This window comes from Tamandua tetradactyla, chromosome 4 (genome assembly GCF_023851605.1).
Source record: "Tamandua tetradactyla isolate mTamTet1 chromosome 4, mTamTet1.pri, whole genome shotgun sequence".
Taxonomy (NCBI): Eukaryota; Metazoa; Chordata; class Mammalia; order Pilosa; family Myrmecophagidae; genus Tamandua; species Tamandua tetradactyla.
In genome coordinates, this window is record NC_135330.1 from 70,249,216 (window position 1) to 70,264,527 (window position 15,312).

A 15,312-nucleotide genomic window follows, 5' to 3' on the forward strand; every position below is an offset into this window, starting at 1 on the left:
ACCGGAGAACGCGGCCAGGCCCTGGGGACCGAGTCTCGGCGCTGCCGGAGACTGGGCGCGAGTCGCGCCGCAGCCGAAGCGGGGCTGGGCCCCGCTGCCGCCTCTTTCTACCGGCTCCGGCCATGCATTCTTCCGGCTGCTCCGGCTCCCGCCACCCGGGCCGGGGCCCGGCCAGCCCGAGGTAACCCCCAGCCCGGCGGGCGCAGGCCCTGAGGCGGCTGCGGAAACGGGCCCGGGGAGACGCTGGGGGGCGGGGAGGGGGTGTCGTCGTCGCGTAACCTCCTCAGGGAGGCGGCGGCGGCGGCGTGAGGGGCTAAGCGGAGGGACCAGGGCGCGGTAGGCCCGGGGGAGGAGGCGGGGGCGCGGGGCATCCGCCCGCCTCCCCGGGACCCGCCCCGGTGACAGGTCCGGCCTTTGAGTCCCCGCCGTCCCTCTGTCCGCAGGCAGCCGCGAGGGGAGTAGGGCGCCCGCGCGCCCGTCCGCGCCGCGACTCGCGCCTCCTCGGCCGCCGCCGCGCCCATGACCGCGACTCCTCGGCCGGGGACACACGCCGTCCGCCTCGCGCTCCGCCGCCGCCCGCCCGCCGTCCGCGCCCGCCGAGGTGAGCCGCGCGCGCTGGCCGCGCCCGCCGCTCCGACCCTCTCCACGTCCTTGTAAACCGCTGCGAGCTCCACCCGCCCCTTTAGCGCTGTTGTCTCCCCTTCTTCCCGGCTGCTTTTATCGTCGTTCGCTTCCCCGTTCTCTGGTCGGAGAATTTATTCTCTTCATCCCTGGCCCCTGGCCCTTTCCCTCCTTCTGCCCCCCCCCCCTTCTGCTGCCCTTCCTCTTTTTCCTCCTATTACGTCCACTTTCTTCCTCTCACCTTTATGTTCTCTCTTTTCCAGGCCCTTGTCCTTTTTTTTTCTTAAAAAAGGGAAAATAACGCCCCTCCTGCCACAAATGAAAAATCTTAGCCTCAGTCTTGACTAATGCTAATGCTTTTTAAACCATGGATCAGTGTGCAGGAATGGTATTGGTGAGGATAGCGGGGTTCTCGGTGTCTGGGAATCTGATGGAGAGGTCCATGTTTCAGCCTTTTCACGCGTGTCGTCAGTTTTGCAATACTGAGGGTGCCTGAAGCATGTGGGTTTATTTTTCTTCTTTAAAATCCTAATAGACGACTGCAGTGAGACGCGGTCCGGGGAGGGGGGGGCGGTCAACGAGCCATCCGTTGGTGTGAATTGTATTATCATTTGCTGAATATATCGTGACATACCCTCTGTCTCTGTGAACAGCTCCCTTGACCTTGTGCGGCTCCTCCTTCCTCGCTCTCTGTCCCCCTCTGGAATTTCCCAGAGAGATCACTGAGGTACTACACCGGGAAAGCTTAGACCCTCGTCTTGTCTTTTCTTTTTATGCTGGAAGCGTTTTCTTTGCTGGTGACTAGTTAGATATGTTTAATCCTTTTTTAAAATAATTTTTTTCTTTCACCGCAGAAAGCCAGGGCCGACTCCAATGTGAGAATGGCGATGACTTTGGAGGAAGCTCCCTGGCTGGGCTGGACTTTGGTGAGAGCCGTGATGAGGTTTGCCTTCATGGTTGCCAACAACCTGGTGGCTATTCCTTCCTACATCTGCTATGTAATCATACTTCAGCCTCTGCGAGTGCTGGACAGTAAGCGGTTCTGGTACATTGAAGGAATCATGTATAAATGGCTTTTAGGAATGGTGGCTTCTTGGGGATGGTATGCTGGATATACAGGTAAGGAGGAGCACTTTTGTTTAATATATATGAAAAATGTATAATGTTCGCTTAACTCGGGCCATGATTAAATTTATATATTACGGTTTGGATTGCAGATGCTTTTATGCTTTGATTATTGAAAAAAATAATAGAAAACAATTCTATTAGGAAGCATGATAGTTTCAGAAGTGTAGTTTTGTAATTATATATTGCTAAATTCCTTAGGGTTTTTAATGCGATTGAGATTCATTTATTAAAATTGTTTATAGAAAATATTTCTTAGAGAAATAAAAGCTAAAAAGGAGTTGAGGGCTTATAAAAAGTGAAAAGTTAAGATATTTAGCCCATAAACCTTAGGAATTTAGAAAATGACTGATCCATATTTGTGCTAAGTTTTTCATTTAATGTGGTATACACTGTGTTAACAATAGTATAAGCCAAGCAAAAATGGCCTTCTTTTCTGTTACGTATGTTTCTTTTGTTTACTGTAATCGATATTTTATCTTTTTATTATATATAGAATATTATATATAAAAAGTTGAGTTTTATGTAAAGCTAATGTCTTTAAGTAGATTTTTATTTCTGCTTTTAAATTGTATTTTGGAAAGGAGGGGTAACTGTTCTGAAGCAGACTTGTGAGACTAAATGAGAAGTAGTGTTTTGTTTATTTACTGGTTATAAACTTTGTGTACTTTGAGAATTTTTGCCTTTGCTGTGCTACTCAAGAAAGTACCCTCTTCACTCTTCCAAGCTATGAACTACAGACCCTATTGGCTGTGAATCTGCAGCATGATCTCTACGGAACTTGCCTGTTACAAAATTCTATGATAAAACTCTCCACTTCTAACAGCAGTTTCCCATTGTAAATTCTCTGTCTCCTTCTTTCCTGCTCAGGCTGCATCTGCAGATTTTATCCATGCACATGAGAAAAGGACTGACAGCACACTGCTTGGTTGGAGTCTGACAGACTCTATGACAGAGTGCTCTCACTTGCCCTGATGAAGCCTTTTCTCCTTCTGGCAATGCCATTTATTATTCTAGAAAAACTGAAGCCTCTGGAATAGTATATGCATTGCTTCCTTGTCATGCGTCTTGTTGAAATGCTAGTTCTCTTTGAATACAGTAGGTAAGCATTTAGTCCTTTTTTAGGACATGGTGGTAGCAGTAGCAGTGGTTGAGATAAAATGAAATTCTAGTCTGTGGTGCTGTATTCTTATCTGAATGTCATGACTGTCTTAGAATTGCTTTGCTGGGTATAGTTTGATTTTCACCAAATATGTTATGTGGTACTAGTGTCTTTATATACTTGGCTTTGCTTGTTTTAAATGAGCTCATAGTATTTTTATATACAGGTTAAGCATTATGAAATTAATGTTTGTTCTTGTAAATGTGGTACATTTATGTATAAGTGTTATCATGATGGGAAGCTGAAAAAATTAATTTGACATTGATTTTGAAATTATAGGAAATGTAATGGTGCCTCTTGGAGTTAAAGTTAGTTGTGCTGTGGTCACAGCATGGCTGCAGTGTGTTTTTAAGTATATTTTCTTAGGATGTCTTTTCCTTGCTGACTTTGGAATTGTGTAGTTTCTTTTGCCACCTGCCTGAAATGTGGTCTTGGCATGGTGTGCATATTTTAGTCTCTCTGAAGCATCTGCTCTTCTTTAGACTGCTGCATTTTGCCAGTTTGATTGATTTGTTTCATTTAAATATAGAATATTTTAGTATATATGTTTTAAATGGTTTTCCAATACTTGATTTTAGAGGATTTAGTCATAGTTTGATCATTATAGAACACAGTCAAAGAGGCCAAATAACTGTAGGAATGAGTTTGAAAGCCACAACTAGGCTTAAAAGAAGCAAACATAAATAGGAGTCCATAGGAGTCCATTTCTCCTTAAATAGGAGAAATGAATAAGAGATCATTTCTTTCCTTTGTGTCAAGAGGAGGGTGGGCCTGCTAAGATGTTTTTTTTTTCCCTCCTCTCTCCCTTTTCCTAAGTTTCAGATGGAAAATTGAATATTGCCAAAGGAATTCTTCTCAGTAGACCTAGTTATGTTTCTGTTTTAGAATAAGTATTGCCAAAACTTTATTGAAAAACAACTTCTGAAGAAGCCTGATAAGCCTTAGATATTAACTGGGGAGATGACAATGGAATGTTGGTTTAGAATGCCAGTTTTTCAAATTGTGACATTCAGTCTAACAATTACTTAGCTTGTAGCTAAGGATTTATGTTGAATATCTGAGCTACACCACCCCATGTGGTAGCCGCTAGCTACATGTGGCTATTTAAATATAAATTAATTAAAATGAAATAAGGTTTAAAATTCAGTTCCTGTCACACCAATCGCATTTCAAGTGCTCACATTTCAAGTTGCTACTGTATTAGAAAACTCGGTTGTAGAACATTTACGTCATCACAGAAAGTTCTATATTGCACAGAGCTGGTAAATACTAAGTGTGACTTTCTCCCTTTTCTTAGGAAAAATGCAGTTTATAAAAATAACATCTTTTTCATTCCAAACAGATTTTTTTTTGAGAAGACAAGATTTGTTAAAGTTTTATAAAACTCTCTTAATTTGAGGCAGATTTCACAAATATGAGTCCTTTAAAGTATTAAGACTGTTTGTATAAGCCCAACGCTAACATTCTTCTTGGGTAGGGATTTGTGAGGTTAGTGAGTCCAAGAGTTTGGGTGAAAATACTTTTACTTCGTTTTGCATTCTCAGAGTTGAAGTTACTGCCCATGGACAGAAGATGAAAAGGAAGTTTTTCGACTTTGTCTGTTTCTGACTTTGTGTCTCATCAGGAGAATGCAGTTCTTGAAAGAAGTCTGATGGCACTGGGGTTTGTTGGTCCCTAGATTGCTACTGGGTAGTGATGATTGTTACACATTCCCACCCGAACATTTCATGTTGAAGAAAAGCTTTATGCTGCCTTTGCCCCGGTACTTCAAGGGCAAACCAGAAGAAATACTAGTTTAATGATCCACTTCTGCATGTTTTATTCAGATCTGGGATAAATCAGCCCCCCAGTGCCAGCCCTCACCCCCCAGTTTAGGAGATGATTGCCAAATTTCAGAGAGAGATTTTTAAAAAATGTTTATTTAAAATTGCTTATTTTGATTTTCATTCCCTTATTTTGATAAATTCATTGTTCCCTGTCCAAACACTTATAGTTTCTGTATATAAAATAGTTTCAAAATATTCATTACAGCGGAAACTCCAGAATTTCTATATAGGGTAAGAATCTTAATGGGCTACAGTCTGGCTGAAAGGTGGCTGGAGTGCAAGGGGACTTGCCACCAAGCTTTTTCTTTCTTAGCAAATGCTGTTTTCCTTAGATTGGGAAGGCTTTAGGGAAAGCTGAGGGAGATTAGATTTAGTCTCCTCCCAGCTCCCTCCCTCCCAAGTGACAGCTGCCATGGTTGTATGTTAGTTTATTTATTTTTGGTGTGAAATAAATTCAGTGTGTGAGAAAAAGTAATTATTAGGAATGATATGTGATCTTGAAATTCTAGAGAAAGTTTAAAAATATATTTTCTAGAACAGTGTTTTTCAGTCTTTGAGTCATAAATCCAATTTAGTCAACATGAACATTTTTTTGGAAGTGAAATAGAATAGCATTAAATATATGTTAAGGATTACAGTCAGAATTGCATTAAATATAAAAGATCAGGAACGTGTGTATCTGTGTGGTGGGCAGTGCTAAGAATATATTTTTTTACTGTGAGTACTACCACCAGTTTTTGAAAGGCATTGTTTTAGTGGAAATAGCACCATATTTAGGAGAACTTGGAGTCAGCTGTCTCCAGCTTTCACATTTCTACTCAGTGATGAGGGGAGATCCTTACCTGTTGTATGCTGCCAGGCTGGGAGTTCTTTAGAGGCAGAGACATGGTCTTTATGACTCAGGAGCCCAGCTCCTTGCCTGATATACTCAGTAAGTGTTTCTTGAATGATCCCCTTTCTCTTTCTTGGTCCCAGTTGAAGTGACTTCGTTTGCCTACTTTTCTGAAAGGTTTTATAGCAAGATCATTGCAGTCTGCAAAATACAAATTCTGAATGAGATCATGTGTATATACATATATTTCCTATAACACCACATTTATTAACATACAAAAATAACACATTTATTTCAGAACAGGTGCCCTGCAGGTACTGAGATATACAAGATGTAATCACTGACTTTAAGGATCTCACAGTAGTCTTGGTGGGGAGATGAGTACACCAACTATGAATGTATGCTGGGATTATTCTATACTAGAGTGGGATTAAAAGGTGGGCCTCCTGATCTAGCATCTGTGTTGGTGGTGGGAGGGAGAAAATAGGAAATTTAGGGGAAGGAGGCTTCAAATTCCTTTTTTTTTTTTCTTTTGGGGAAGTGTTTTTCCATGGATTTCTTGTCTAGCTTTCATCGGTAATTATAGTAGATTTAAAGGCTTGGATAAATCTTTAATATATGAATATGTCAGTTTTAAATTTGCATCTTTGTTGTGAACATTATTAGCTAACATTTATTGAAATGTAAACCAAACAGTGTTGTAAGTGCTTCACTTATTTAATCCTCACAACAGTCTTATCAGGTTAGTACTATTATAATTATTTCCCTCCCTTTTCTGTTTTTTGTATGTTTGTTTTAAAGACATTTTTTAATTGTTAAATATAGCATATATACAAAGAAAAGAAAGAAAAAACAATGATTTCCAAAGTACACTTCAACAAGTAGATACAGAACAGATTTCAGAGTTTGTTGTGGGTTACCATTCCACTATTTCAAATTTTTCCTCCTAGCTGCTCCAAAACATTAGAGGCTAGAAGAGATATATATTTTTTCTTTTTTTGTGAAAAGTAACATATATACAAGAAAGCAATAAATTTCAAAGCATTTCTCAACACCCTTAATTGTAGAACAGATTTTAGTTTGGTATGGCTTACAGTTCCACCATCTTAAGTTTTTACTTCGCACTGCTTTAAGATATTGGAGACTAAAAGAAATATTATAATGAATCAGCAATCATACTCATTTCTTTCTTTCTTTTTTTTTTCATACTCATTTCTTAAACCCTATCTTCTATAACTCCACCATCATCTTTGATCTTTCTCCCACTCTTTGCGTGTATTTGGAGTTATTGGCCATTCTAACTTTTTCATGTTGGAAGGGGCTGTAGATAATATGGGATAGGGGGATGAAACTTGTTGATGTTCTGGAGAAGCTGGCCCCTCTAGATTTCAGGACTTATCTGGTCCAGGGACCCATCTGGAGGTTGTAGGTTTCTGAAATGTCACTGTAGTGCATGGAACCTTTGTAGAACCTCATATAACATCCTAGGTATTCTTTAGGATTGGCTGGAATGTTTTTGCTTGGGGTTTGGCAAGTTGTGGTAAGTAGCAATGTCTAGCTGAAGCTTGTGTAAGAGTGACCTCCAGAGTAGCCTCTCAACTCTATTTGAACTCTCTCAGCCACTGATACTTTATTGTTACACTTCTTTTCCCCCTTTTTGTCAGGATGGCATTGTTGATCCCGCAGTGCCAGGGCCAGGCTCATCCCTGGGAGTCATCTCCCACACTGCCAGGGAGAATTTCAATCCTGGATGTCGTGTCCCATGTAGCAGGGAGGGCAATGATTTCACTTGCAGAGTTGAGCTTAGAAGCAGAGAGGCCAAATCTGAGCAACAAAAGTGGGCCTCCAGAAGTGACTCGTAGGCATAGCTATAGGTAGGCTAAGCTTCTCTGCTGCGTATATAACCTTCATATGAGCAAATCTCAAGATCAAATCCTTGGCCTATTCATTTGGGTGTCCCAAATGTTTGACACAGTATCAGGGGTTTCCATGGTGGTAAAGTTTAATAGTTCTGTATTTTTTTTCTCCCATCCCTCAAGGGACTTTGCCAATACTTTTTGGTTATTTGCTTAATATACTCTAGGATGTATCCAAGCATTACATTACCTATTTTGTTTTTGATGTTGAAACTGAAGCACAGATATTTCACAGTTCCCTTAAGCATTAATTTGAGTTACCACAAGTTTATTTTTGTTTTAAAGAGCCATTATTGACCTTTATGTAGTATTTCTAGAGTTTCTTAATTTTTCCTACCCATATAGCCTTTTGTTTCTGAGGCATGAAGTTTTTTTTCTGAAGCTACACCTCTTCTATACCTAAAAGTGATAGCATAGTTTGGATTTCTGCAAAAGGGTAAAAAAAAATTGTTGCTTTTTGAATAGAAATGTTTGTAGTATACTATAAATTTCATAAAATACCACTTCCTTAAGTCTCTGCCCTAATGGAGAGCAAAAACTCAACTGGAATTTTATTTTTTGAATACTTGACAGTAAATTGTCATCACAGGAGTTTTACTGCATGATATTAGATTGACAGCTGATCTTCACATAAGTCAAGTAGCAAGTTTTCAGTACAGTGTTTTGATTTTTATAGGAAAATATACTGTTAAAGGTAGATATGACTAATTGCTTTAAACTCAAGCCATCTGGTAGGAGTACAAACTTGATATCTGATCTTACTCAAAAAAGTTTATAATAATTATTTTAGATAGTTATTTTTAAATATCTAATGTATATTCATGCATGCATACATACCCACATGCACAATTACATAAACATGTGAGGCAGTGTATGTAATATTTGTAGTGGTTAAGAGCTCAAGATTTGGAATTAGCTGGGTTAAATAAATCCTGCTTTCTTTTTGTTTTATGATAGCTATATATATATATATATATATATATATATATATATATACACACACACACATTATATCTTTGCACATCCTTTTGTTTTCAAACACGCGAGATACATCTCTAGTATATATTATAGGGTTAGGTTTTGCTTAAAAGTCTTCTAATATGATTTGAATGCATTTACATTTATTGATATGTTAGATATATCTTAGCTCTGTCATTGCATTATATTTTTTCTGAATATATATGTATATATTTATTAAAGTCTTTCACTGAGTCTTTCTTTGCTCTTTTGTTGTTGTTCTGATATTTAGGAAGGTTTGTGTTTTTGTCTTACTATTTACTTTATATAATGTTTTTAGTTCTCTAAAACTAAAAAGTTTAGTAACGATTAGTTGCCCTTTATGAACGGTGGCAAAATTCTTTTGAAATTCCTTCCCCTCTTCCCATTCTACCATTTTTCTGATATTATCTGCGTGTCAATTACCCTTTTAGTCCTTTGATTTCATGGTTGAATTTCCTCAGTCAGATATTTGCAGGTTTGTGGCTGGAATCAGGGTATATTTCAAGATTATATGTATCTATGTGTTGCCACAAATCTCCTCCAAACTGTACTGGGTCTAGGAGGTCTCCTGCTGCCAATTCTAGTTTTCCCCCTTAAGGAAGTATAATATTTGCTGTTGTTTTCTGATATCTGCCATTTCTGGGCCCTCCTCATCACATGCCATGTACCCCATACCCAACGTAGATTCTGTCTTACATTGGCCTTGTTTGTCTCTGTACCCCATACCCAACATAAATTCTGTCTGACGTCAGCCTTGTTTGGTCTCAGCACTGCTGAGACATTTTAGATTTCTTTTTCCTAGGTTTGCTGAAAAGGGGATTTGTGGTTCTTTCCCCCCTTTCACCTTGTTGCTGTGTATACGTGTTTTCCAGGAAGAGTCATGTGTACAACTCTACCATGTTCCTATCAGAAAGTATAACACAAGATTTTTATTCAGCTATGTAATTATAATTCAGATAGCTCTGTAGCCATTTTACTGTTCTCTAGTTGATTGTTATAAAATGGAGACCAATTTTACCATCTAATTAACTGTCTTTGAGGTCTGTCCAGAAGCAATAAGGAGCTTACAAAATGTATTTTTTTTCCTCCCAGTAATTCCAAGACTATTTTGATTCTTAGATTACTTACTAATGCAGTAATTAAGTCATCTACTGTTTCCACTTGGCTACAGTAAGAAGACATCACTAAAGTGAATAGAAGAAGTGAGTTATCTATGGCATATCAGGGAAGAATATGGTTGAAATGTGACATTAATACTACTCTTCTTGGGTCTGGTCTGTGGGTCACCTTGAAAACTTTTAAGAATCACCAGTGTCCCCCAAACTTTGCTAAATATTGTTGAAACTAGGTTCTGTGTTTGTCATTCCTGATCTAAAATTAGGCTTTACTGAGTGTTTGCCTTTGTTTGAAGAATTTCTTTTCAGTTTGCAAACCAGTGGCTATATTCAGCAGCTGATGTGTTTTAATTTGGCCCTAGCATTATTATTATTATTTTTTAATGTGATTTTATTGAGATATATTCATACACCATACAAACCATCCAGAGTTTATGATGAGTGACTCACAGTATCATCACATAGTTGTGCATTCATCACCATGATCAGTTTCAGAACATTTTCATTGCTCTGGAAGAAGAAATGAAAATAGAAAAAATAAACTCAAAACATCCCATACCCCTTGTCTCTACTGCCTGTTATTGACCCATTGTATTGGTGTGGTACATTTGTTAGTGTTGATGAAAGGATATTAAGATATTTCTGTTAACTATGGTCCATAGTTTGCAGTAGGTACATTTTCCCCCCATATATCCCTCTATTGTTAACATCTTATAACAGTATTATACAGTTGTTCTAGTTCATGAAAGGACATTTTTATATTTGTACAGTTAATCACAGTCATCTTCTCCCACAAGCGTTTCTGAGTTTTGCATTCCCATGTTTTAACCTCCAGCTTTCCTTCCATGACTCTAAACTTCTCCCTTTCTACTACCTTCATCCACAATTCAGCACTGTTAATTATTCTCATAATAATGTGCTACTGTCAGCTCTGTTCACTTCCAAATGTTTATGCTCAACCTAGTTAATATTCTGCACGTATTAAGCAGCTGTGTCCCCTTCTCTAGCTGCATTCTATATTCTGGTGACCTATATTCTATATTATAGTTACTTCGTGTCAGTGAGATCATACAATATCTGTCCTTTCGTTTCTGACTTATTTCACTTAACATAATGTCCTCAAGATTCATCCATGTTGTCACATGCTTCAGGACTTCGTTCCCTCTTACTGCTGAATAATATTCTATTATATGAATGTATCACATTTTGTTTGTCCATTCATCCGTTGATGGACACTTGGAATGTTTCTGTCTTTTGGCAATTGTGAATAATGCCTCTGTGAGCATCAGTGTGCAAATGTCTGTTCGTGTCACTGCTTTCAGATCTGGGTACATACCGGGTCGCAAGGCAACTCTATATTTAGCTTCCTGAGGAACTGCCAAACCATCCTCCACATTGGCTGTACCATTTTACATTCCCACCATCAGTGAATAAGTGTTCCTGTTTCTCCATGTCCTCTCCATCACTAAATTGGCCTTATCATTATTAAAAAAAATTTTTTAATTAGTTGCCAACATTTAGAAATTAGATTTCACAAAACATGGAAAAAAATCAAGATTTCCAGCTACTCTTGAGAAATTAAAAATCTGGCGATGGTGAGTTCTCATTCCTGCCTGACAGCAATTTGCTAGAACTGAATAGTGACTGCCCCTTTTAGGTGGGGCTTGCGTTCTCCAGCTCACCAAAGAAAACCCATGGATCTTGTCTGTCTTTGGGCTGCTTTGCTCATTTATATCATCTCCCTGGACCCTATAGGCCTCTGGATGATGTTCACTTAAAAAAAATTTAAATCACAATTACTAATCTATTTCTGTTGGTCATATGATAGTTTTACATTTATGCATTAGGAGTGTTTGTAAACTAATGAACTCTTACCCTTAAGACTAAAAGATTGTGAGTGACCACAGTTGCTGATTTCATGAAAGAGGCATATGATGGGAATTGAAAAATGAAGTGCCATTAGTAAGAACGTGGTCACAAGGTTTTTCAAGTTTCATGTGTACTGTATTACTAACCTGGTGAAATGTTTGCAGCTGTGTGTGTACTCGGTAGTTAGTGAATGCTTTAGTTTTACTTATAATTATATAAAATTTACATTATAAAAAATCAGTAACTTCTCTTTGATATTTCATGTATTTAAAATAGAAAAAATAAAACAAGCCTAGTTGATTTCTAGTTATTATTTAAAATTATAATATGCAAATTAAAAATATAGCATTGTAAAAAGCAAGCATAAATTTTAGTCACAAGGTTATACTTTTTCTTAAGGCTTAGCAAAACCTCCTCCTCAATCTTCAGAAAATTTTTTAGACCTTAAAGCATTATGAATCATGTATATGACACATTGTGTGTATGCTCTTAATTAGAAGTTCTTATGATTTGACCCTTAGGGGAAAAGCATTTATTCATTGAACATCAGAATGCTTCTGAGTCTCCAAAAACATACTAATGTTCAGTATAGCTTTAGTTTGAAAGTATTATATACCCCATAAAAGTCCTGTTTTAATCCTTATCCAATCTTGTGGAAGCAGCCATTTCTTTTAATCCCAATTCAACATTGTAGGGAGGAAACTTTTGATTAGAATGTCCCCATGGAAATATGACACATCCGATTGTGGGTGTGACATTTTAATTAGATAAAATATGATGCCACTATTCAAGGTGGATCTTGATTAGTTTACTGAAATCCTTTAGAAGAGGAAACATTTGGAGAAAGTTCAGAGCCGACAGAGAGCTCATACAGATGGTGAGAGAGGAAACCACTGGCATCAGAAGCTGGAAGCAACAAAGCCAGGAACAAGGATCAGCAAACGCCAATCACGGGCCTTTCCAGATCATCCTTTCTTGAGCCAAGGTATCTTTTTCTGAATGCCTTGGTTAGGACATATTTAAGGCCTTAGAACTGTAGCCTTATAACTTATTAAATTACCTTTATAAAAGCTGTTCCATTTCTGGTATATTGCTTTTTGGCAGCTTACCAAACTAATACATTTAGTATTAAGTATATTTGTACTTTTTATTGATATAATTCACATACCATAAAATTCATCCTTTTAAACTGTACATTTCAATGATTTTTAGTATATTTGCAAGGTTGAGCAGTTACCACCTGTTCTAATCCTGTACATTTTCATTACCCCAAAAAAGAAACCCTGTACCCATTAGCAGTCACTCCTTATTCCCCTCTTCCTAGCTCCATGATGCTAATGTGCATTCTGTCTCTATGAATTTGTCTATAATGGACATTTCATATAAATGGAATTGTACTATTTGTGGCCGTTTGTGTCTGGCATTTACTTAGCATGATATGGTCAAAGTTCATCCATTCTGTAGCATGTATCAGTACTTCATTGTTTTTTATGTCAAATAATCCATTTATGGAGAGCCCACATTTTGTTTATTCAGTGATAAACAAATATCAGTGGGCATTTGGGTTGTTTCCACTTTTTGGTTATCATGAATAATGCTACTGTGAAGATTCATGTACAAGTTTTTGTGTGAACATATGTTTTCAATTTTCTTGGGCATATACCAAGGAATGGAATTTCTGGATTATCTTACAACTCTATGTTTAACTTTTTGAGGAACAGCCCAACTGTTTTCCACAGCAGCTGCATAATTTTATATTCCTACTAGTATGAGGATTCCAATTTCTCCACATCCATTTCCATTTCTAAAAATTATTCTAGTGGGTGTGAAGTGGTATTTCATTGTGGAGTTGATTTGTGTTTTTCTGATGATTGATTATGAGCATCTTTTCAATTGCTTATTGACCATTTGTATATCTTCGTTGAAGAAATTTCCATCTAGATGCTTTGTACACTTTAAATTGGGTTATTTTGCTTATCATTGTTGAATTGTTAGGGTCTGGTATCCAGAATATATGGAGAACACTATTTTTCTTTGGTTGCTTGTACTTTTGTTGTCATATCTAAGGTGATGATTTACCCTTATTTTCTTCTAAGAGGTTTATAGTTTAGATCTTACATTTAAGTCTTTGTATATAGTATTTTAATATACATTTTTAAATAATTTTAAATTATTTTAATACACATTTTAAAATAATTTTTGTATATAGTTTGGCATAGGGGTCCAAATTCATCCTTTTGCACATGGATCTCCACTTGTCCCAGTATCATATGTTGAAAAGACTATTTCTTTTCCCATTGAATAATCTTGGCACCTTGTTGAAAGTCAATTGACCATAGAAAATCAGTTGACCCTAGATCTATTGGTTTATGTTTGGGTTCTCAATTCCATTCCATTATATGTCTTTCCTTATGCCAGTACCACACTGCCTTGATTACTGTAGTTTTGTATTAAGTTTTGAGTGTTAATTGTATTTTCTTGTATTTTAATTCGTTAGAAATTCATGATCCTCTTTGTCATGTATTATGACTTTGATAATGAGGCTAATTCAGTGATCAAAAATCCTGATTTCAAACCATTTTGGATTTAAAAGTGTTTTCTGAGTTAGAACAGTGTTTTTCAAGAGTTTAATAATATAATTGGATTAAATGACTCCTTTCTTCATGTTGAAGAAATGCTTACTAGTTATATATTTTATTAGGAGTTGTCCTATAAATTTATTTTAGATATTTTTATTGATAAATTTAACACATAAACATGCCATATATGGCTCACAGTATATGTTGTGTATTCATCATTATGATCATTTTTTAGAACAGTTCTGTCACTCCAGAAAAAGAAATAGAAAAAAGAAAAAAAACTCGTACATATCATGCCCCTTGTTCCTCTCTCTCATTGACCTCTAATATTTCCATCTACCCAATTTATTTCTTATTATTTTATTTATTTTAACCTTTGTCCCCTCTCTTATTTATTTATTTTTTATCCATATTTTTTACTCATCTGTCTATACCTTATATAAAAGGAGCATCAGACACAAAGTTTTCACAGTCACACAATCACATTGTAAAAGCTGTATCATTATACATTCGTCTTCAAGAAACAAGGCTGCTGGAACACAGATCCACAGTTACGGGTAATTCCCTTTATCCACTCCAATATACCATAAACTAAAAAGGATATCCATATAATGTGTAATAATACCCCCCAGGATAACCTCTCAACTCTGTTTGAAATTTCTCAGCCACTGAAACTTTATTTTGTCTCATTTGTCTCTTTCCCCTTTTGGTCAGGAAGACTTGCTTAATCCCCTGACGCCAGGTCCTGGCTCGTCCCTGGATTTCTGTCCCACGTGGCCAAGGAGATTTTCACCCCTGGGAGTCATGTCCTACAATAGGCCCAATATGATACATATTCTCGATTTCAGTTCACCGAGTTTTTGTTTTTTTTTTGGCATGGGCAGGCTCTGGGAATTGAACTTGGGTCTACAGCTCAGCAGGCGAGAATTCTTGCCACTGAGCCACCATTTCACCGCCCTCACTGAGTTGGGGTTTTTTTTTTTTTTTGTATTTAAATTTTTTTTTTTAAATACCAAAGAACACCAAACAAACAAAAACATTCGTAATTTTTGATCATTCGTTCTGCATATATAATCAGTAATTCACAATGTCATCACATAGTTGCATATTCATCATCATGATCATTTCTTGGAACATTTGTGTCTATTCAGAAAAAGAAATAAAGAGACAACAGAAAAAATTCATAAATACCGTACCCTCCACCCCTCCCCCTCACCGATCACCAACATTTCACTCTAAATTTATTTTAACATTTGTTCTCCCTATTA

The 15,312-nt window shown here is 37.5% G+C and overlaps 1 protein-coding gene across 1 annotated transcript in view; it reads left to right on the forward strand.

Annotated features, from left to right (window-relative positions):
* The first annotated feature begins 519 nt into the window (after positions 1-519).
* The window catches only part of LPGAT1 (lysophosphatidylglycerol acyltransferase 1), a 101,547-nt gene continuing 86,754 nt past the window's right edge, over positions 520-15,312 (forward strand). The window contains 3 exon segments of the mRNA XM_077157749.1: positions 520-543; positions 545-601; positions 1,476-1,740. Coding sequence (XP_077013864.1) covers positions 520-543; positions 545-601; positions 1,476-1,740 — 346 coding nt within the window.